The sequence below is a fragment of the Neoarius graeffei genome, chromosome 8 (assembly GCF_027579695.1).
Source record: "Neoarius graeffei isolate fNeoGra1 chromosome 8, fNeoGra1.pri, whole genome shotgun sequence".
Lineage (NCBI taxonomy): Eukaryota > Metazoa > Chordata > Actinopteri > Siluriformes > Ariidae > Neoarius > Neoarius graeffei.
This window is the reverse complement of record NC_083576.1, coordinates 12086720-12111670: the sequence shown is the minus strand read 5'-3', so window position 1 is coordinate 12111670 and position 24951 is coordinate 12086720. Positions and strand designations below refer to the sequence as shown.

The 24951-nt window shown below is 44.0% G+C and overlaps 1 protein-coding gene across 1 annotated transcript in view; it reads right to left on the bottom strand.

The window, feature by feature from the left end:
- The window catches only part of fstl5 (follistatin-like 5), a 427630-nt gene extending 405464 nt beyond the window's left edge, over positions 1–22166 (bottom strand). The window contains exon 1 of the mRNA XM_060926685.1: positions 22077–22166. Within this exon, the coding sequence (XP_060782668.1) occupies positions 22077–22166 (90 nt within the window). The remainder of the gene's footprint in view (positions 1–22076) is intronic.
- Positions 22167–24951: the final 2785 nt, after the last annotated feature.

Sequence of the window (24951 nt, the reverse complement as noted above, 5' to 3'; positions counted from 1 at the left end):
TTTTCAGTCCATTAGGATGTGGCTGTTCTGTGAGCTTCATGTCATCCTATTCCATCTTCTTATTGCTAGCTTTTAAATCGGCGTTGAAGCAGCGGTCATTGCACTCTGAGACTGTAATTTAAATTTTTTTGACATTGCCAGAACTTTGTTTTCAGCTGTCTTTGGTGGCAATAGCAGGAATTTAGCTGCCAGTGAGTGTGTCACATTATGCATTCCAAGAGCTGACAACCACAGAAAGCAAAATAAGGTTGAAATGCATACAGGAAACTGTAAATAAATAAATAATAAATAAATAAAATAAAAAAACCCTCCAAACAAGTTTGAATACGAGTACAATCTGAATTTAAATGAATGAAACTAACAGGTACAAACCAGTGGCGGCTGGTAGTCTTTCAAACAGGGGAGGCTGGTTGGTTACGATATTTCCAGATTTTAAAAGAAAAAAGAAAAAACACATCAATTTTGCCCATACTCTTGCCTCTGATCTGACTGATTGTTGGCAGGGTCACAAACTGTGAAATAACAGGTTCTTTTGGCCCATTAGCCTACTGTCCAATATACATGATGGTGGCATTGGGGGGGTATATTTTAACATTTTATATTTTAAAATTGTGGCATGTTGTTTAAAAATTGATCATTATTGAAAGCAGCTCTTTGTCAGGAACCTCAGCAGTAATAGTAGAGTGTTCTGGAATAGGCACAAGCACTGACCTTGGGGAGCCAAACATAGAGCTGGGTGCCACACATTTCATTCAATGACACTTTCCCTATATTTGACTTATTTTGACTGAGAAATGTTTTATTGACAATTTTGATAACCCTTCACTTTTAATCCAGGTCTGTAGTGTGAAATGTTCTCGGCTGTGTTTTTGTTTAAAAATGTTTTCCAAATTGTAGCTGTGTTTAATTCATATCCAGAAAAATATATATTCCAATATAATATACTCAGCATAAACATTTTAAATAGATTCTATATTTTTGGTCCATCCATGACATATTACTAAAGTAGCCTATTTACTGTTGTTAATGTGGGTCACTTGCTGTTAGCCAATTCACTTTCTCATACCAGGAGAGCTGAAAGGAATGAGTATTATTCCCTACCTTTTTCACCAAGTCAATTTGAGGCATTGGTCTACCCTGCTCTTTAATTTTAATTTTTTCCTCGAAAGGAAGACTGGCAAATGGCTTCGCCAAAATTAAATCAGCAATGCTTGGCATCCGTGCGCAACTTTCTTGCTAGCTGACTAGCCCCCTCAAGTTCAAGTTCAGTCACTCAAATAAACGAAATTTCTGGAACTAAGATAGCAAACTTGACAACACTATATTTACACTTTATTTACAATGAAAATATATACAAACTAAAAAAGCTGGTAGAAACCTTATGTAATGAATGAAATCGAAATGTAAGCTGATCTCTTATAATACACCACAGCACTTGCAAATCCGCATGGGACTGAACTGAGATTCACCACTGCCTGTCTATATTTGAAACGAGCTGTCAATCAAAGAAAATATCCGGCCGCTTTCACCAATCACCAGTCTCCTCGCGGAAAGCTTTGCCATGTCCCTCCCACTGTGAGGCTGGGAGTCCATGGGGCAGGCGTTTTCGCAGTATTTGTCCAATAACCGTCTTGCATTTTGATATTGAAAAGCGCATAGCTCCCAAATGCCATTGAAGTCCACTGAGGCTGGGAGTCCGTGGGGCGGGCATTTTTGCAGTATTTGTCCAATAATCGTCTTGCATTTTGATATTGAAAGCGCATAGATCCCAAATGCCATTGAAGTCCACTGAGGCTGGGCTGCATCGCGTTGTCACGAGGGGGAAAAACTCACGCACACATTAGGCGAACTGGGGAAAGTTATAGCGGAATGATTTCACACTGTAGTTGGGTTGAGCACATATATTTCTATGATTCTGGATCTGAAATAGCAATGTTATAAGGTCGGCTATAACATAAGCCTAGCGCAATTCATCCTACATGATGTTCATCATTTTTAGAGGAGGCTGAGCCTCCCTCGTTGTCTTAGAGCAATCGCCCGTGGTACAAACAAGATTGTTGCTTCCTCTTAGTTTTTTGACAGTAGCATCCAATGAAATTAGAGGTAATTGGTTAATTTTGTCAATGTTAACTTTCTATTATCAAATTACATCACCGGTCAAAGGTTTGTACACCCCTACTCATTCATCAGTTTTTCTGTATTTTCTATATTGTAGAACAATACTGAAGACATCAAAACTAGGAAATAACATATTGAACATAAATGGAATTATGTGGTAAACAAAAAAAGTGTTAAAAAAACCCCAAAATGTCTCATATTTAGATTCTTCAAAGAAGCCAGCGTTTACCTTGATGACCCTTTGCACACTACTGGCATTATCTTAACCTCCTAAGGCCCAAGCTGTTTTTTTACATGCATTTTTTATTTCTCTTTGCTATTTGGGCTTATTAGAACCTGATTAGAATAAAAACTAAGCATCATCTTTTGATAAGATGTACTTTTAGAGAAAAAGTATGCCCACATATGTGGATTCTTGTTCCGAATTTCCATAAAGTGCTGTCCACGCATGTGACCGCTAAGCCCTAGGAGGTTAATCATATCAAATTTAAGACATTGGTGCTAGCTTACTGTACCAAGCAGTCAAGGGGTTAGGGCCAGCATACCTCCAGAGTCTGATCCGCCCCTACACACCAGTCAGATCCCTACGGCCCACTACTACTGGTCGCCTGGCCCAGTGTTGTAGTCGAGTCATTAACCTCAAGTCCAGTCTCGAGTCCCCAGTGTTCAAGTCAAGTCCAAGTCATGAAAGAAAATTTCAAATTAAGTCCGAGTCAAGTTCATTATTGATCCGAGTCGAATCCGAGAACAAGACTCCTACCGTACCATTTGACGGTGGCTGTTTCAGCGCCATTAACATCAGTTTGTTCCTGAACATGACATATGAACAGGTGACTGTGCATTCACTTTATCAGGGAGTGTGAAGTATTCTGTTAGAGATGGTTGGGAGACGGATGTAAGTGCAGAAGGTGTGCTTATTAATACAAGTGAAGACAGGTAAACAATCCAGAATGGCAGGCAAAATCGTAAAACAGTGAAACATGCAATAGGTCAAGCGAGGCACAAACAGGCTACCGTAGACTTGGCAGAATCAAAGACACGAAACAGGAAATCAGGGATTAGGAAACCAAACAAGGAAATAAGGCTCAGTAATGTGTCAGCAACGCAACTCAATACTTTGTGTAAGTGTGTTTTCACAGTTTTTATATTGGCGTGCTGATTTGTGCCTTAATCCTGTGCAGGTGTGAGTCGTTTACAGTGCATGCAAGAGTCCGTTTAGTGCATGCACTGTCCAGAGTGTGCCCGAGAGTCTATCTGATGCACGCACCAAGGCATGCAGGTGTGACACTCTTGCATGAAATTAATATAAAAATCAATGTAGATATTGATATCTTATGCCAAATTATTATAGCATGTTACAAAAAATAGAGAAAAAACCTGAGTCCTCATCTTCAGTTTACAAGTCTGAATGCAGTTAATGCACAAGTCTGAGTCCAAGTTCAAGTCATCAGTGCGCAAGTTCAAGTCAAGTCACGAGTCCTTAAAATTAGGGCATGAACCGGACTTAAGTCTGAGTCCTGGATTTGAGTACTACAAGCCTGGCCTGGCCCTTCCTTCTCCTCACCGCTCCTCCCCAGCCACTCAAGACTGCTGTCTGTCCTGGTTCCTCGTTGGTGGAATGACCTTCCCATTAGGGTCAGAACTGCCGATTCCCTGACCACCTTCAAGTGCAGACTGAAGACTCACCTCTTCAAGCTGCACCTCTCCCCTGCTTCCCTGCCCACTATGTAACTCTGTATCTGTCTAGACCAACCCAGGTTGTGTACTGTCTAGCCTGGGGTTAGCTGTTTGAGTTCTCTATTTAGTTTTACTTTATATGGTTGTTTTGTTTCCTTGGCTGTTTGAGTATTGATACTTCAACAGAATATTATACCAGGTATTGCTGTCACTTGTTCAGTTGGCACTGGAACTTTCTTGTCTAGAAGTTCAGCACTCCGTATACCTGACTTTTGCACCTGCTGTACATCGCTCTGGATAAGAGCATCTGCTAAATGCCATGTAATGTAATGTAACCAGCTTTTTGAGGTAGTCACCTGAAATGCTTTTCAATTAACAGCTGTGCCTCATCAAAAGTTAATTAGTACAAATTCTTGCCTTCTTAAAGTGTTTGAGATCAAACAGTAAACAGTCCTCTTCTTCTTTTGGCTGCTCCTGATTAGGGGTCACCACAGTGGATCTTTTCTCTCCATTGCTCCCTGTCTTCCTCATCCTTCTCTACCACATCTGCCACTTTCATGTCCTCTCTCACCACATCCATGTATCTCCTCTTTGGCCTTCCTCGTTTTCATGTGCCTGGCAGCTCCATCCTCAACATTTTCCTTCCAACATGCTCTGCATCTCTTCTCAGGATGTGCCCATACCATCTCAGTCTCATCTCTCTTAGCTTAATTCCCAAGCTGTCCACATGTGCTGTCCCTCTGATGTGCTCGTTCCTTATCCTGTCCAACCTTGTCACTTCCATCGCAAACCTTAACATCCTCAACTCCGCCACCTCCAACTTTGCCTCCTGTCTCTTCGTTGAGGGTACGGTCTCCAATCCATACATCACAGCTGGTCTCACTACTGTCTTATACGTCTTACTTTTCACTTTTGCTGGGATTTTCCTATCACAAATGACTCCCGAAATCCTTCTCCAACTGCTCCACCCTGCCTGCACTCTCTTTCTCACCTCACTATCGCAGCCCCCATTTCCCTGCACAGTTGACCCCAGGTACTTGAATTCACCAACTTTCTTTACGTCTACTCCTTGCATCTTCACTACACTCTCATCCCCATTCTTACTGATGCACATGTATTCTGTTTTGCTACTGCTCACCTTCATTCCTCTTCGTTCCAATGCATACCTCCATCCCTCCAAACCCAGCTCACCCTCCTTTCTACTTTCATCACATATCACAATATCATCCGCAAACATCATGTTCCATGGTGACTCTTGCCTCACTTCGTCCGTCAAGCTATCCATCACTATGGCAAAAAAAAAAGGACTCAAAGCAGATCCTTGATGAAGTCCCACCTTCACCTTGAGCTATTCAAACAGTAAATAATAAAAATACAGTAAACAGCCCTATTCCATCCACAACTGTAATCTCATCTCATCTCATTATCTCTAGCCGCTTTATCCTTCTACAGGGTCGCAGGCAAGCTGGAGCCTATCCCAGCTGACTACGGGCGAAAGGCGGGGTACACCCTGGACAAGTCGCCAGGTCATCACAGGGCTGACACATAGACACAGACAACCATTCACACTCACATTCACACCTACGGTCAATTTAGAGTCACCAGTTAACCTAACCTGCATGTCTTTGGACTGTGGGGGAAACCGGAGCACCCGGAGGAAACCCACGTGGACACGGGGAGAACATGCAAACTCCACACAGAAAGGCCCTCGCCGGCCCCGGGGCTCGAACCCAGGACCTTCTTGCTGTGAGGCGACAGCGCTAACCACTACACCACCGTGCCGCCCCACAACTGTAATAATCCATATTTTTATGTCAAGAACCACTCAAATAAGTAAACAGAAACCACATCCATCATTATTTTAAGGCACAAAGTGTCATTGAATTAATAAAAATAAAGAAAAAACATTGAATTAGAAGGTGTATCCAAACTTTTGACTGATACTATATAGAAATGTAAATATACATACATTTCCTGTTGCTTGGAGTATCACAGGCACACTTGCAATAGCAGTGATTTTGTTTACAACTTTAGTGTAAATTTTAAACTTGGTCCCCTTGGATTTGTGATCAAATAATCTGTATGCATCCAACACACAAGTTTCAAGGTCCTACTGCTGGTCCTAGAGGCAGATTTGTGAGTCTTTAACACTGGGCTAAAAGGATTAAAACAGAAACATATGTTATCTGAGTTCATTTATTATTCAGTGGAGTACTCTGAACTTTCAATGAACCTCAGCGCTTTTAGAGTTGCGCTCACATTAGATGAATGAGCGTTCTTAGACACCAAAGTCACCCTCTGTCCTGCTGGCTCAGACAATGTGACCACTATTAGCATTGATTTGGCTCTACAAACCTGGATATAGATGGTGTATGTCAGTGCAAAGCACTTTTCCAACTGATATGCTACATTATTAGTAGTAGTATTATTATGTATTGTGTCACGCACTATTTTTGTCAGTGGTAATAATTTCATGGAATTCAGTATCAATAAGATTCCTCAAATTTCAAGGACTTGCGGATGACAACAGTTTTCTGCAACTCAGTGATTCTTGTTCTTATACCCAGGTCATCTAATCTCTTCATTAATTGTCTTGGTGTTGTACCGAGTGCTCCTAGTACGATTGGAATGACTTTTGTTCTTATATTCCATAGCTTTTGTAGTTCTCTTGCTAGGTCTTGGTACTTCTCTATTTTTTCTATCTCTTTTTCATTTACTCTACTGTCTTACGGTATGGAAAAGTCTATTACTTTGCATTCTTTCTTTTCTTTATCAATCAGTGCAGCATCAGGTTTATGGTTATTTAGCACAAAAGTCTTTAGCACAAATCTAAAGTCCATCCATTCATCCATCACTGCTTATCCTGTATGGGGTTGCGGGCAAGCTGGAGCCTATCCCAGCTGACTATGGGCGAGAGGCAGGGTACACCCTGGACAAGTTGCCAGGTCATTGCAAGGCTGACACATAGAGACAAACAAACAGTCACACTCACATTTGCACCTACGGTCAATTTAGAGCCACCAATTAACCTAACCTGCATGTCTTTGGACTGTGACCGGAGCACCCAGAGGAAACCCACGCAGACACGGGCAGAACATGCAAACTCCACATAGAAAGGCCCCTGTCACCTGCTGGGCTTGAACCCAGAACCTTCTTGCTGTGAGGCAACTGCTAACCACTACACCACCATACTGCCCCCACAAACCTAAAGTCTTTTAGCACAAATCTAAGTTCTTTAGCACAAGATCCAAGAACACTTAATCTTTATTATGAATACTTACTGATCATGTTTAAAGATGTTTGATGGATTTTTTTCTGAATGTTGCTGAGATTCGGATTGAAAATAAGCGATTGTATTTCCCCACTCCACCATCTTGAAACCGCCATTTTTGATATGAAAACAGTGATATATGATATTAAATTGACTTAATAATTTGAGTTAGTTTTTAGGAATAGATTCCGCTCTTAGTCGGCAAAACACATTGTCAAGCAGGGCAAGAGACATAATCCCCCAGTTAATTAATTCAACAAATGAGTAATTATTGACAGTCAGTTGAATTTGTGAGATGATCAGAAGTGACTGAAGTTATCTGTGAAGGTGTTGACAATGTAAGGTTTGTTATGGCTTCACTACAAATATCCAAAGACACCAAAGAATCGGATTTTCAGTCCACTTTTCAGGGATCAACAACTGATCCTTAACATGCACAGCAGCAGAAATTCCAGCTTCCAGTCCCTAAGCAATCATAATAAACCCCTTCCTCTATCAAGATGAGTATTTATTTTTGATTATTGTGACCATAATCCAGAGTTGTGCTAAAGAACATAGATTTGTGCTAAAAGATTTTTGTGCTAAATAACCAGATACCCAGCATCAGGTCATCTGGCTTCTATGGCATGGCCAGTCTGGATGTTGAAATCCCACAGTAACTTACAGCTGTCATTTTCTGTTCCTGTTTCTGGTTGGTGTTCAAACCATCTTTCTGTTACAGATACATTATACTTTATTCGGCATGGTTCCCAATGAATTTTTCTTCCCTCCCAATCATGCCTACATTTATACTCTTTTTGAGCAAGCATGTTACATTCACTTACAGTGTGATTCACTGTTTTGTCTACCTCTCCCCACAACTGACATTTGCTCTCTTCCTGTGTTTTATCAATCTTTGCATTCATAACATTTGTTCTTATTGCTTGTTCTTGGGCTGCTAAAGTTAATGATTCAGTTTCACATTTTATTCCAGTTCCTTAAAGCCACAACCATCTTTCTTTTCCAGCCTCATTATCTGTTTGTCTTAAAAACTGGCCATGTAATGTATTATTATTATTATTATTATTATTATTATTATTATTATTATTATTATCTCCTCACCCGGGACGGAGTCCACCGCGGGTGAGGTATTGTTTTCAGTTGGGTTTCTTTGTTTTTTTTGTTAACAATATTACATAAAAATGGCTGGACCAATCTTCATGAAACTTTCAAGATAGATGGGCATTGGTCTCAAATAGAACCTACAACATTTTGAGGGTCATCTGGTCAAGGTCACCAAAAAGGTCAAAATTATTTTTGTTGTGGCTACTGCCTTATATAGCGGTGCTAGCCACAACGTCATCGTGCTGTAAGAATGTAAGTGTAACAGACGCACACTGCACGTGCACATACACATGTTCCAATTAAAATGGCCGGTGAGTGTACACAATTCGGTTCACCATTCAAAATAAATAGACTAGACTAGAGAAATTGCTTTCAGATATGTTTATGCTTATTACAGAGGGAAAGTGCGTTCCACTGAGCTCAAGCACCGGGCCATTTCCGGGAAATAAGAGTTTGGGTCATGGCGACAGCGTGTGTATGTCAGTCTCGGTTCGGAGGTTTCAGTTTCGAAAACTGTAAGAGGTAAGAGTAGAATAATATAAAATACAGACACTTGGTATATTTTACTTCTGTGATTTTTAAATTGTTCATTTTTGGATTACACTTTATTTTTGTGGCTACTGCCTCATAGAGTAAACATATATGCTACCTTTACTGTATGGACATGCTATCAGAAAACAGTTTTATTTGTAAGCAGTAGCCACATATACCCATAGGGTACCTATTTTTTCATGATATCTTCCTTCATGGGGTGGCACGGTGGTGTAGTGGTTAGTGCTGTCGCCTCACAGCAAGAAGGTCCAGGTTCGAGCCCCGTGGCTGGCGAGGGCCTTTCTGTGCAGATTTTGCATGTTCTCCCCGTGTCCGCATGGGTTTCCTCCGGGTGCTCTGGTTTCCCCCACAGTCCAAAGACATGCAGGTTAGGTTAACTGGTGACTCTAAATTGAACGTGAGTGTGAATGGTTGTCTGTGTCTATGTGTCAGCCCTGTGATGACCTGGCGACTGGTCCAGGGTGTACCCCGCTTCTCGCCCGTAGTCAGCTGGGATAGGCTCCAGCTTGCCTGCGACCCTGTAGAACAGGATAAAGTGGCTAGAGATAATGAGATGAGATGAGATCTTCCTTCATGTTTATCATAAGTGCTACCAGGTGAGGTTTGTTTTGCCTGGCAACACTTTTTATTATTATTATTATTATTATTATGGGCGGCACGGTGGTGTAGTGGTTAGCACTGTCGCCTCACAGCAAGAAGGTCCGGGTTCGAGCCCCGTGGCCGGCGAGGGCCTTTCTGTGCGGAGTTTGCATGTTCTCCCTGTGTCCGCATGGGTTTCCTCTGGGTGCTCCGGTTTCCCCCACAGTCCAAAGACATGCAGGTTAGGTTAACTGGTGACTCTAAATTGACTGTAGGTGTGAATGTGAGTGTGAATGGTTGTCTGTGTCTATGTGTCAGCCCTGTGATGACCTGGCGACTTGTCCAGGGTGTACCCCGCCTTTCGCCCGTAGTCAGCTGGGATAGGCTCCAGCTTGCCTGCGACCCTGTAGAAGGATAAAGCGGCTAGAGATAATGAGATGAGATTATTATTATTATTATCATACCATAGTTGTGCTTCTGGATGTTTAGTAAGCAATGAGGAATAGTTGGTCATAATAAATTGGCCCCACTTGAAATTTTACCAATAGACAGCACCTGCAATTTCTGTCATTCTTATTTACCTCTAAACCTCAAAAAAAGTTCCACATGAAATTGATTCCAGTCTGTAAAATGTTACAAAACTGGAATAAAAGTTCAAAATGCAGCTTAATAAAAATGATTTATTGCTCTGAACATTACATAGGCATTATGGGATTAATAAAAGAAGGGTTCTGCTGCCGGGAGGTTATTATGATGAGCGTTTCCTGTTTACTTCCGGTTTTCTTCACATCTCTACCTTGGCCATGCCTCATAATTTTGTCCTACACTCCCCATAGTCTTGGTGTTCGGGCTTTGACCATTTTTCACATGGATGGATTTGCCTGCATTGAATTCATCCTACAGTAGTATTGCTATGGACTCTGTACAGGAGCAGTACTGATTTTATTTATTTATTTATTTATTTATTTATTTCGGTTTAATCTCTTTAATTCTGTATAAACAATTTGACTTCTTTTTAGATTGAAACCTACAGATTTTCGGATTATCGAAAACCTAAAGATTTAGGATTTAGAGAATGCATGATGCCAGTGTGTAAACTCTTGTTTCTTAGAACAAATCCTGTAATTATTATTAAAGCCAGGGTCAGAGCACAGACAGATAACAACGAACTAGGGTAATCCATAATCCATAATCCAAACATGAAAACAAACAAAGGTTGAAGCAACAAAAAACAAAGAAACAGGGAACACTGGAAACTGCGGCTCATCATTGTTGCCATCAGCTGTCCATCACTAGCGATGATGACTGCTTCATTAGGATGTGCAAAAATGCAGATGGGCTGCAAGGCCTGCACCAGAGTGACAGAGTCGCCTGCAGTGGTGGCACGAACGGCCCAGCTGAGCTGCCACGGAATGTCAGGCTTTGTGAGCTCTTGCATACTATTCTCCTCTCCTAGTGAAGCACCTTGCACAATCAGGTAAGACAAACGATGTCGTGCCCTTATCGTGTTGTCTCTCTGGACCTCGAGACCTGATGCCAAGTGGTGCACAAAAGTGCCACAGACCTGACGGGTATGGAAGTTGCCCTGCAGTGACAAATGACTTGCCGAGTGATGCCATCCATTGGCCATTTGAGTGGCTCCTCCACATGCCATCTGGTGGTGTGCCATTGACCCTGTTGGGTTCATCTTTCACATTGCATCGAAAAGCTGCTGCCAGAACCTTATTGGTGATGTACTATGTAACCCATAGCTGGAACACAGGCAGGTGCTACCACTCTAGGTCAGAGTGGACCTCGGAGCAATGGTGATTAAGAGGTAACTTTACTTTCCCCAATCCTCAAGCCCTCCTGGACCTGAGACTCACCTCACCACCGGTTACAATTTAAAGTCATACCCAGGATAAAATATGGCTCATAAGCACACATTAACAATAAATGGCAACAATCACAAAAATCTCAAACGAATAAGAGTAACAGAATAAAAGTTCTGAGTGACTCAATCATCAAGCCATTCTTCAGAGAAATGTTTGAAGCATAAATGACACCAAATTCATTGATTTGTTAAAAGTCACGTTCTCTGTAACGAGTAAATTGCACTGCTTTTGTACATATGTTTTTGTGTTTCTAATATTTCTATTTAGAGCACTTAGTCTGCTTTATTGATGAAACAAGATGAAGGAAGATTGGCTCTTACAAAATTCTGGCTTGCAGTTTCTTTATTTGATCTCATTCTTCTTTAATGTCATCGAGGAGATGGCTTTATTTCATTTGATATTGCCTTGAAATTGCATTGCAAGTACGACTTGTGGAATGTTATTAGACAGGTCCAGTACGTATATCCTCAATTTTGGAGGCAAACTGTTAACGGCTTTTTTTTTTAAACTAATTTTGAATCCTACAGTTCCTCAGATATAGAGATGACCCCAGGCGAAGCAACACATGTTCTGTCCTTGTTCCACGAATCTGGCATTACTTTTTGACCAATTCTGTTATCTGCTATCAGAGAAAAAAACAGTTCTCGTTTTTTTCTTATCATAAATACAAAGGAGCATTTTGATGTCACATTTATGAATGAAATGCTATTATGTGAGAAAGCTTCATTATCAGAAAATGTTGCAGTGATATGAGAAAATCAACACTGCTGTTCGACAATCACACAATTACAGCTATTGTTTAAGGTATGTGCTACAGTAGGTTGTCTTGGTTTTAAATAGCAGCTTTCTACTTCTCATGCTTGACAGATGGAACATTTTTGGTTTTTTTGAACAGCCAACAGGAAATTATCAATGCCATCTCAGAAGGATTTTTATTTTTTTCCTTTACAGTGGTGTCAAGTTTTATAGTGTAGCCACAGCATTTACGACTTTAACTCCTTGCTCTATAGTGATACAGGAGAAACCTCAAAACTAGACTCTTCTTCTTCTTCTAAACCAAACCAAACAGGAATAAAATTCACCCAGCAGAAAAGACAAATCACTGAAGGGGAACAGACACGCTATATAGAAGACGCTCATTTGCATTTTCTTGTAGTTACGCTTGCTTCACTTTGACTTTATCAGGGTGAACTTTGACCCAAACATGAACTTTTCTTGAACCTTGGTCTTATTCTCCAGTTGAGAACAAGTGGGCGAGGCTTTGGTGTCTTTTGGCTGGTAAAATGGATGAACTGTTTGTTTTTAAGTAGAAGTGATAGGATTTTTGTCTTTCTTTTCCTCTATGCTGATGCCGCCGCCCTGGTAACTACATCTCCTGAATCCATACAGGAAGGTGTCAGCGCACTGAAGTGTGCCTGCGACACCTGGGGGCTGACCATCAGCAAATCCAAGACGGAGGTAATGCATGTACAGTGCAATCACTCCCCCTCCATCATGATTGATGACCATCCACTAAAGCATGCACACATGTTTTTGTACCTTGGTATGTACATGTCAGATGATGCAACTCTCGACCCCGAGATCCAATGTCAAGTCTCTCGCGCTGCTGCAGCTTTCAGTGCTTTGCGTGCTAGATGCTGGAACAGGAGAGGCCTTAGTCTGTCAACTAAGTTGACCGTTTACAAGGCAATAATCCTACCATCTCTCCTGTATGGTTCCGAAATATGGCCGACCTTAGTCCACCACATCTGCCGTCTGGAAGTTTTCCACCAGAGATTGCACTGACAGATAATGAACATCAAGTGGTGGCAGTGTAAGACCAATGCTGAGGTCCTCCACCACACTGAGTCTACTACCATCGAGACCATGCTTTGAAACAACAGACTACACTGGCTCGGTCATGTGGCACAAATGGATGACTCTAGAAAACCAAAGCAACTGCTGTTCGGTGAACTTAAGCAGGGCAAGCACGATAAGGGTCATCCAGGTAAGCATTGGAAAGACTGTGCCAAGGAGGACCTGCGGCTCTTCAGAATAAATGCCGACTGGTACCAGATTGCGCTGAACAGCAGCGCTTGGTGGGCCGCTCTCTCATCGGGAAAGCTCTGCGAGGCCCACCTTCAGACGAAGGCAGCCGAAAGACACGAGTGTCAATGACTGACAGCGTCCAAGGGTCCCCCATCATCATAATATGACAGGGACCAAAAGTACACTACCGTTCAAAAGTTTGGGGTCACCCAGACAATTTTGTGTTTTCCATGAAAAGTCACACTTTTATTTACCACCATAAGTTGTAAAATGAATAGAAAATATAGTTGTGGCAGTGGGGGCATGGTCAAGCGCTGGTCTGTGACAGGAGGGTGGAGTCAGGGAAGGTAAGTGGCAGAATCACTACACCTGATGTCAATTAAGCTGCGTTTGTGTGTGTCTTCCCAGTGACCGCGCCCTACTTAAGGAGGGAGAGCGAGAGCAGAGGTCTCATCCCCGAACCAGACACCAGTTGTGTGTGTGTGTCTATGTTAGTCACTAATGTTTCAATGAAAAGTGTGGCAATAAAAGCCTTGTTTACGATCCTGATCTCTGTCCTGCCGTCCTTTGTGCTCCACCCTTCGTTAGAACTGTTAAAGTGGTGCCGAAACCAGGGACCTGGAGCACAGCAGCCGATCAGCCCCATGGAGTCCTCCACATTCGCCGAACTGGTCCACGCCCTCGCCATGGCCCAGCAAAGCCAGCACCAGGTGCTAGTCACCCTCCGAAAGGAACAGGAACAGCGCTTCGAGGCCCTGGTGCTGGCCCAGCAAGAAGATCGTGAGGCATTCCGGCACCTCCTCGCGTTGGCGGGGTCCACCAGCGCTCCCACCGCGGGCCCATCCCCCCTCACCCTAACCAAGATGGGCCCGCAGGACGACCCCAAGGCATTAATCATGCTCTTCGAGCAAGTCGCGGAGACCTCGGGGTGGCCGATGGAGCAGCGCGCGGCGTGCCTCCTCCCCCTGCTAACAGGAGAGGCGCAGCTGGCCGCGCTACAGCTCCCTGCCGACCGCTGGCTGGCCTACGCGGACCTCCTCCGGGCCGTCCTCCAGCGTGTGGGGTGCACCCCTGAGCAGCAGCGTCAGCGCTTCCGCGCTTTGCGCTTGGAGGAAGTCGGCCAGCCGTTCGCGTTTGGCCAGCAACTCCGGGACGTCTGCTGGCGGTGGTTGAGGGCCGACAACCCCGACGTCGAGGGGATCATCGACCAGGTGGTACTGGAGCAATTCGTCGCTCGCTTGCCAGCAGGAACCGCGGAGTGGGTCCAGTGCCACCGCCCAGCATCGCTGGATCAGGCAATCGAGCTGGCGGAGGACCATATGGCGGCTGTCCCGGTGGCAGGACAGGAGACAGCCTCTTCTCTCCTCTCCACTTCTCTCTCTCCCCCTCTCCTCCTGTGTCTCGTCCTCGCCCCATTCCCCCATCACGGAGGCGGGGGCCGGCGCCACCTGTGCCGGCCCGCCACACCCACAGTGCCCTCCCGTTTCTCCCTTCTGTGTCTGTCTCCCCCCCCTCAGGTGAGTGACCCCCAGAACACCGGTGCGGAGAGGAAGCCCGGGCCGGTTTGCTGGCACTGCGGGGAGCCGGGCCACCTCCAACAACAGTGCATGGTAATGGAGGTGGGCGCGGTGGTTCGGATCCCCAACGCGCCAGGAGTCACCCTTGATCGGGCCGGAGCGTATCGCATACCGGTGAGTATTCAAGGGGATACATATCAGGCGTTGGTGGATTCTGGTTGTAATCAGACCTCAGTTCACCAAAGCCTGGTGCAAAATGAGGCATTGGGGGGAGCACAGGGGGTGAAGGTGTTGTGTATGCACGGTGATGTTCACAGCTACCCTTTGGTGTCGGTCCACATTTTTTTCCGAGGGGAAAAATTTATAGTGAAGGCGGCGGTTAATCCTCGCCTTACCCACTCTATAATTTTGGGGACTGATTGGCCGGGATTTCAGGATTTAATGACACACTTAGTGAAGAGTGGGTCCTGCCATTTAACAGGGGGAGGTCCCGGTGTCGCTTTGGCGGGAGCAGCTGTCACAGAGCCGTCTACGTCATCTCCGCGTCAGAGTGAGGAGCTGCCAGCCCCTCCTCTCTCTGTTGGGGAATCCCTCACGGATTTTCCATTAGAGCAGTCGTGAGACAAGACTCTGCGGCATGCGTTTGACCAAGTGAGAGTAATTGATGGTCATATCCAGCCGAGCGCCACCCCGTCCCTCCCCTACTTCGCGATTATGAAGGATAGATTATACCGAGTGACACAGGACACTCAAACTAAAGAGCGAGTCATGCAGCTTTTAATTCCGAAGAGCCGCCGGGAATTGGTATTCCAGGCAGCTCACTTTAATCCCATGGCTGGACACTTAGGGCAGGATAAGACACTAGCCCGAATAATGGCCCGATTCTATTGGCCGGGGATTCGCGGCGATGTCCGTAGGTGGTGTACGGCGTGCCGCGAATGCCAGTTAGTAAATCCAGTGGCCATTCCAAAAGCGCCTTTGAGCCCTCTACCGTTAATCGAGACCCCGTTCGAAAGAATTGGGATGGATCTCGTCGGGCCATTAGATCGGTCAACATGAGGGTACCACTTTATATTAGTTCTGGTGGACTATGCAACGCGATACCTGGAAGCTGTGCCTCTTCGCAATATCTCAGCACGCAGTATTGCGGAGGCACTCTTCCGCGTCATCTCCCGAGTTGGAATCCCGAAAGAGATTCTGACTGATCAAGGCACCTCGTTTATGTCACGAATACTGAACGAACTGTATGGGTTATTGGGTATTAAGCCGATCCGCACCAGCATGTATCACCCACAAACGGACGGTTTAGTTGAACGGTTTAATCGCACCCTCAAGAACATAATTAAAAAATTCGTAAGTGAGGACGCACATAACTGGGATAAATGGCTTGAACCCTTGTTATTTGCAGTGCGAAAGGTCCCCCAAGCCTCCACGGGGTTCTCCCCATTTGAATTATTATATGGGCATAAGCCGCGCGGCATTTTAGATGTGCTGCGGGAAAATTGGGAGGAGGGACCTTCACCAAGTAAAAATGAAATTCAATATGTTATTGACCTGCGCGCAAAACTCCACACACTCACGCACCTAACCCAGGAGAATTTGCGGCAGGCCCAAGAACGGCAAACCCGCCTGTACGACAAGGGTACGCGCCTTAAGAGTTCGCACCGGGAGATAAAGTACTCGTACTGTTGCCCACATCGAGCTCTAAATTAGTCACCAAGTGGCAACCTTTGAGGTCACACGGCGAGTCGGGGACGTCGACTATGAGGTGAGGTGAACGGACAGGGGTGGAGCGCTACAGGTTTACCACCTCAACCTACTCAAACTCTGGAACGAGGAGGTCCCCGTGGCATTGGTGTCGGTGGTTCCGGAGAAGGTGGAGCTGGGGCCGGAGGTTCAAAAGGGAACACTGGCATCACGTACCTCTCCGGTCCCCTGTGGAGACCACCTCTCCCCGACCCAACTCGCGGAGGTTGCCCAGTTGCAGACCGAGTTTTCGGACGTGTTCTCGCCCCTGCCCGGCCACACCAACCTCATAGAGCACCACATTGAGACGCCCCCAGGGGTGGTAGTGCATAGCCGCCCTTACAGGCTACCCTAACACAAGAAAAAAGTGGTTCGGGAAGAACTCGAGGCCATGCTCGAAATGGGCACTGTCGAGGAGTCCCACAGTGACTGGAGCACCCCGGTGGTCTTGGTACCCAAGGCCGACGGGTCAGTCTGGTTCTGTGTGGACTATAGAAAAGTCAACGTGGTGTCTAAATTCGATGCGTACCCAATGCCTCGTATTGATGAGTTGCTCGATCGACTAGGCACTGCTCGTTTTTATTCGACGCTGGATTTAACGAAGGGATATTGGCAGATCCCCTTGAGTCCACTATCCCGAGAAAAAACGGCCTTTTCCACACCGTTCGGCTTACACCAATTCATCACACTTCTGTTCGGGCTGTTTGGGGCGCCCGCTACGTTTCAGCAGCTGATGGACTGGGTCCTCCGCCCCCACACCACCTATGCGGCCGCCTACCTCGATGACATTATCATCTATAGTAATGACTGGCCGAGGCATCTCGAACATCTGAGGGCCATCCTTAGGTCGCTGAGGCGAGCGGGTCTCACAGCCAACCCGAAGAAGTGTGCGATTGGGCGGGTGGAAGTACGGTATCTGGGCTTCCACTTGGGCAACGGGCAGGTGTGTCCCCAAATTAACAAGACCGCAGCAATTGCGGCCTGCCCGAGGCCCAAGACCAAAAAGGGGATGAGACAGTTCCTGGGGCTGGCTGGCTATTATCAGAGGTTTATACCTAATTATTTGGACGTCACCAGCCCACTGACTGATCTCACTAAAAAGGGGGCACCAGATCCAGTCCAGTGGACGGAGCAATGCCAGCGGGCTTTTTCTGAGGTAAAGGCCGCACTGTGTGGGGGGCCACTTTTACACTCCCCTGACTTTTCTCTCCCCTTTATATTACAGACGGATGCATTGGACAGAGGGCTGGGGGCTGTTTTGTCCCAGGAGGTGGAGGGGGAGGACCGCCCAGTCCTATACATCAGTAGGAAGCTGTCGGTGCATGAGGGGCGCAACAGCACAATAGAAAAAGAGTGTCTGGCAATCAAGTGGGCGGTCCTCGCCTTCCGTTACTACCTGCTGGGGCACCCTTTCACCATCTGTTCAGACTACGCGCCCCTCCAGTGGCTCCACCGCATGAAGGATGCCAACGCGCGGATCACCCGTTGGTATTTGGCACTCCAACCCTTTAATTTCAAGGTGGTCCACAGGCCGGGGTCGCAGATGGTCGTGGCAGACCTCCTCTCCCATCAAGGGGGAGGGGAGTCGGCTGCAGGCCGGACGGCCGCCCGGCCTGAGTCGGGTGGCAGGGGTATGTGGCAGTGGGGGCGTGGTCAAGCACCGGTCTGTGACAGGAGGGCGGAGTCAGGGAAGGTAAGTGGCAGAATCACTACACCTGATGTCAATTAACCTGCGTTTGTGTGTATCTTCCCAGTGACCGTGCCCTACTTAAGGAGGGAGAACGAGAGCAGAGGGCTCATCCCCGAACCAGACGCCGGTTGTGTGTGTGTGTGTCTGTGTTAGTTACTGATGTTTCACTGAAAAGTGTGGCAATAAAAACCTTGTTTACGAACCTGATCTCTGTCCTGCTGTCCTTTGTGCTCCACCCTTCGTTAGAACTGTTACAATGGTCAAGACATTTTTCTGGCCATTTTGAGCATTTAATCGACCCCACAAATGTGATGCTCCAGAAACTCAATCTGCTCAAAGGAAGGTCAGTTTTATAGCTTCTCTAAAGAGCTAAACTGTTTTCAGCTGTGCTAACATGATTGTACAAGGGTTTTCTAATCATCCATTAGCCTTCTGAGGCAATGAGCAAACACATTGTACCATTAGAACACTGGAGTGATAGTTGCTGGAAATGGGCCTCTATACACCTATGGAGATATTGCACCAAAAACCAGACATTTGCAGCTAGAATAGTCATTTACCACATTAGCAATGTCTCATCTCATCTCATTATCTCTAGCTGCTTTATCCTGTTCTACAGGGTCGCAGGCAAGCTGGAGCCTATCCCAGCTGACTACGGGTGAAAGGCGGGGTACACCCTGGACAAGTCGCCAGGTCATCACAGGGCTGACACATAGGGCAAGTTTACATTAGACCGTATCTGTCTCGTTTTCTTCGCGGATGCACTGTCCGTTCACATTAAAACGCCGGGAAACGGGAATCCGCCAGAGCCCACGTATTCAATCCAGTTCGTGTCTGGTCCGGTGCTGTGTAAACATTGAGGATACGCTGATACGCTGTGCTGAGCTCTAGCTGATGTCGTCATTGGATAACGTCACTGTGACATCCACCTTCCTGATTTGCTGGCGTTGGGATCACACACACACAGCGGCTCAGTCCCGAATCACTGCTCATGCGCTTCACTCGCGCGCTCTGTGAGCTACGCATGGCCGGAGTGCGCACCCTCCAGAGGGCACTCGCTGTTCAGGGCAGAGTGATTTGGAGTGCAGGAGGAAGCGCTGAGCTGCACTGAGGTTTATTTACACATTTCAACCTCCTTCAGGCACTTAAACTCAGTGAGAACATGAACATCACAGCCAGGTGTGTTTATCTGCTGGAGAAGGTGTTCGCTTGCCATCCTTCCACTTGCAAGTGGTGAGTGACTTGCACATGCCCGATATGCACTGGGATCATGTGACGTGCTGTCTAATTAGTCATGTGATTAGCGTATCTGTGTATTGGCGTTGCTGTGTGCACGCGAATCGTGTATTGGCGTTGCTGTGTGTACGCGAATCGTTTTAAAAACGTTAATCTGATGATCCGCTGATTTGAAATAATGTAAACAGGGCCATAGACAACCATTCACACTCACATTCACCCCTACGGTCAATTTAGAGTCACCAGTTAACCTAACCTGCATGTCTTTGGACTGTGGGGGAAACCGGAGCACCCAGAGGAAACCCATGCGGACATGGGGAGAACATGCAAACTCTGCACAGAAAGGCCCTCGCCAGCCACGGGGCTCGAACCCGGACCTTCTTGCTGTGAGGCGACAGCACTAACCACTACACCACCGTGCCGCCCCATTAGCAATGTATAGAGTGTATTTCTGATTAGTTTAAAGTGATCTTCATTGAAAAGAACAGTGCCTTTCTTTCAAAAATAAGGAAATTTCAAAGTGACCCCAAACTTTTGAACAGTAGTGTAAGTAAGTTTGTTTTTAAGTAGAAGTGATAGGATTTTTGTCTCTTTCTTTCTTTCTTTCTTTCTTTCTTTCTTTCTTTCTATGTTCATATCAGATAATCACATGATCACAGTGTGTCATCCAGTATAATCACTTTTCTGGTCTTCTGGATGATTTCATAATATCATATTTTGATGTTTTATTTGAAAGTTCCTTTTTATTATTTTATTTCTATCTTATATCCTGCTAAATACACTGCTCAGACAAAAAAAAAAAAAAAACAAGTCACACAGAATGTGAGTGTGAATGGTTGTCTGTGTCTATGTGTCAGCCCTGTGATGACCTGGCGACTTGTCCAGGGTGTACCCCGCCTTTCGCCCGTAGTCAGCTGGGATAGGCTCCAGCTTGCCTGCGACCCTGTAGAAGGATAAAGCGGCTACAGATAATGAGATGAGATGAGACAAGTCACACACTCTCTTATTTCACTGGACCATATGTAACATTGAGTGCAGCACACATTCTCCATGGCCTTGTTTCAACAACCTGATGCAATATCACAACATTTATTTCCATCCAGAGTTGCACGAATGTTTCACCGAGGTCTTGTCTTAACGATGGGAGAGTCGAACCAGTCTGTAAAATCTTCTCAAGCATCCCAAAGACTTTCAGTGCCGTTAGGGTTAGGACTCTATGGTGGCCAATTCATCTGTGAAAATGATTCCTCATGCTTCCTGAACCACTCTTTCACAATCTGAGCCCTAATTTTATGCCTGTGCCATCAGGGAAGAAAAAAATCCATTGATGTGATGATAACCTGGTCATTCAGTACATTCAGGTAGTTATCTGACTTCATTTTATTGCCTCATAAAGTCGCTGAGCCTTGACTTGACCAACTGAAGCAACCCCAGATCATAACACTGCCTCCAGAGACTTGTACAGTGGCCACTATGCATGATGGATGCATAGCTTCATGTGCTTCCCTTCTTACTCTGACATGCCCTTCACTCAGGAATAGAGTCAATCTGGACTTATCAAACCAAATGACCTTTTTCTGTTGTTCAAGAGTCCAATCTTTATGCTGCCAAGCAAATTGAAGCCTTTTCTTCTGATTATCCTCACTAACAAGTGGATTTCTTCTGGCCACACAACTGTTTAGTCCCAATCCCATGAGTTCTTGCTGCATTGCACATGTGGAAATGCTCTTACTTTCACTATTAAACATAGCCGTGAGTTCTACTGTTGATTTTTCTTTATTTATTAATTTTTTTTTTTATGATTCGGTTTCACCAATTATTTGAGTGATCTCTGATCACGATCGGTCAAGAATTTTTTTCTGACCACATTTCTTCCACAAAGTTGACAGTTCACCACTATCCTCTCAGGTTTTAATAATGCATGAGACAGTTCTTAACACAATTCCAGTCATTTTGGTAATCTCCTTAGTTGTTTTCTTTGCTTGATGCAGGCCAATAATTTGACCCTTCTGAAAAACAGGAACATCTTTTCCACGACCATGGGATACATCTTTATACCTGGTTGTTTAAGAAATGAGAAGCTACTCACTGCATCAGTTAGGGTGAAAAAATTGTTGCCGTCTGAAACATTAATCACTGTAGTAATTATCTAATCAAACTTCTTACTTACGCCTTCTACCCCTCCTGGGGCATAGGCCTCTGACAAGGGATTTCCAGGCATCTTGGTCTTGGGCTATCCACTCCAATTGGCTCCAGGTGTATCCCATTCTTTTGGTGTCAGCTTCAAGGTCTCGGTGCCACATGTTCCTTTTGCCTTGGGGATTCCAGGTGAGTGCTTGTTTGGTGATGTTGGAGGCTGGCTTGTGGAGTGTGTGGCCAATCCACCTTCAGTGCCATCTCAGGATCTTCTCTTCTGCAGAAAGCTGGTTGGTTCTCTTCCAGAGGTCCTGGTTATTTATGGTATTCGGCCAGCAGATATGGAGAATCCTTCACAGACTGGTGTTGATAAAAGTCTGCACTTTTTTCATTGTTGCCACAGTTGTCCTCCAGGTTTCTGCTCCATATAGAAGAACTGACTTGATGTTGGAGTTGAACAGCCCAATCTTCATTTGCAGAGTCAGTTCCTTTGAGTTCCAAATGTTCTTCAACTGAAGGAATACTGCTCTTGCTTTGCCTATTCATGCCTTCACATCAGCATCGGTTCCTCCCAGGTTGTCAACGATACTGCCCAGGTAGGTAAAAGCTTCCACCTTTTCCAGCACCTGTCCTTCCATATTGATCAGGTCACTGCTTGTGGTGTTGACCTTCAGGACCTTGGTCTTCCCCTTGTTAATATTCAAGCCTATTTGAGTCAAGGTGGTTGCCACTCAAAGCAATCCAATCAAAGGTTCTTAATTATTTGCTTATTTAAATCCACATGGCAAATTTATAGTTTTTGGCCAGGCAGTGTACATGGATGAGGATAACTTCAGGATTTCACAAACTAGACAAAAACACCAACTATTACTTCCTTACTTGAGGAAAAAATGTTCAACACATTCAGTTATTATTCATTATTTACCATACTTAATAAACATGTAACTAATTTGCTGCTTATATCAGTTTATGTAATAATTTTTGTACATTTATATGAAGATCTAGACATTTATCCAGCATGTGTCCAACACAAACATTTTATATGAAGGACAACACAACCTGCTGATCATCATGTGATCACATGTCCTACTTCTTTAGCCAGATTAAAACAGGAGCTTATTCCTCATCGTAATCCTTATCCTGACCCATGAATATCCCTGACTCTAAATGCTGAGCAGGTATGAGCATACAATCACAGAGAAATAGACAGGAGATTTGAACTTGTGTGGGTTTTTCACATCTCTGCTTTTACAGAACTATAATAATAGTTTTAGTTTTTGAACACCCCAAATATTGGGCAAAGTTAAAAGATCTAGAGTAAGAAATAAGTATTAATGGAGTAATTAACATATATATATATATATATATATATATATATATATATATATATATATATATATATATATATATATATATATATATATAATTTTTTTTTTTTTTTTTTTTAATTTGAAAAAATCTCACTGGAAAAGGTTGATCTGAATCCCTCTAATTAAGCACTTACAGCACACACTATTTGTTCTCAACTTGATACCAATATTGTCAAATATCAACAGTCTTACACTCATTTATAGTCTTGTTTTATTAAAAAACCAAAGGTTTGGAGATCAAAAAATTATATATATATAATTTATAGATCTCCAAATCTTTGTTTGTTACACACACAATTCTATCTGCATTTTAGTGTTGGTACAAGTTTTACATTTTCAAATGTTTATAATAATAATAATAATAATAATAATAATAATAATAATAATAATAATAAATTAGCAAAAAAAAAAAAACACCCCAGAAAAACAAGCAAACAAAAAAAAATCATTTGTATTCTGTTGAAGAGTATCACAGACTAGTTTATGCTTCTGATTAAACACATGCATAACATGACGACAACAGTTTCATCCGAGATGCCTCTGTCACAAGTCTATTCTTCTGTTACTAACTTGTATGACTCAAAAACCCACACAATATACGTCAAACAGAGAGGAAGCTTTTGAAGAAAAAACTATTTCAGACTTTTGACTTGTTGTGACCTTGACCCTGTTTGGATCAATTCCAAAATCGAATCAGTTCAACTGCTGGTTATAATGATAATTCAGTACTAATCCATCAACCTCTCAGGCACGTGTTCAAAAAAATATCTTGCGAATGAGAATCCTGGATGGATCCATGGACACAAGGACAACTCAAAAGCATAATGCCTCCACCACATAGTGGTACAGCATAAAGATATCATGGAGGGAAAAACAGTCAAGAGCCAAATGCTGTGTCCGAAATCACTCACTACTAGACTATATAGTGAGTTTGCCATTTTGTAGTGCTGTCTGAATGCATAGTGAGAATTATTACACTCTATATAGTGAACTCATAGTATCCCACAATGCATTGTGAAAAGTAACATACAACCGATGGTCACTAACCAAGCAATATACACTGTAACATCATGCATTGCGTTCATGCTGGAAGAAAAGCTGTGAAAGCTGTTTCATGAGGCATGCTAAGTATTTTAGATTGAGTATAGCAGGAGTCTGTATTTCCTTATAACAATGGGCACGAGACAATTTTATAAGTTATGGCACAAAAATGCCAATAATATTGTAGTGTGTTGGGGTGAATGGACGGAGGAAGAAACACATTAACGGACACTTGAGTACAATTAAACATAGTAAGAGAATAGAAAATAAGCTAAAATAGAATAAGACAGATAAAATACAAGAATAAAAGTTAGAGTGCAGAGCGAGGAATTCATCCAAAGCCTCAAATTTGATTTAATAAAAGTCAGCGGCAAAGAAGAAAGAAAGTATTCAGCCTTGATTTAAAATAACTGAAAGATGCAGCAGACACAAAGTACTTTGTATTTATTAATGTGGGAAATATGCTCAGTATAATATGGACTTATCACAAAAATAAAGACATGCATGTATTTATTATTTTGAAAACCCACCAGCCAACTGATCTGGAACGTTTTAATTGTGAAATAGTAATGACGTAAATAACGGCGCAGCAGAGTAGTGTCTGAAAGTGTTTTTTTGTTTGTTTGTTTTTTTGTTTTTTTAATACCAATGAGCTCCCTATATATTCCTCTATATAGACTTCCTTAGGTAGTGAGTAGGGAGTAGTGAATGAGTGAGGGATTTCAGACACCACTTAAGTCTTCAGAGGAATCTTTGGAAGATTTTGGGGAAGCCATGGCCTGGTGAGAGAAGCAGCTTTGGGACGAAAAAGTCACTGGTTTGATTCCCTGGACCAGCAGGAATGACTGAAGTGCCCTTGAGCAAGGCATCTAACCTCCAACTGCTCCCCAGGCTGCTCTGGGTATGTTGCACGTCGCTCTAGATAACAGCATCTGCTAAATGCCTGGAATGTAATGTACCGTACAACCCCGATTCCAAAAAAGTTGGGACAAAGTACAAATTGTAAATAAAA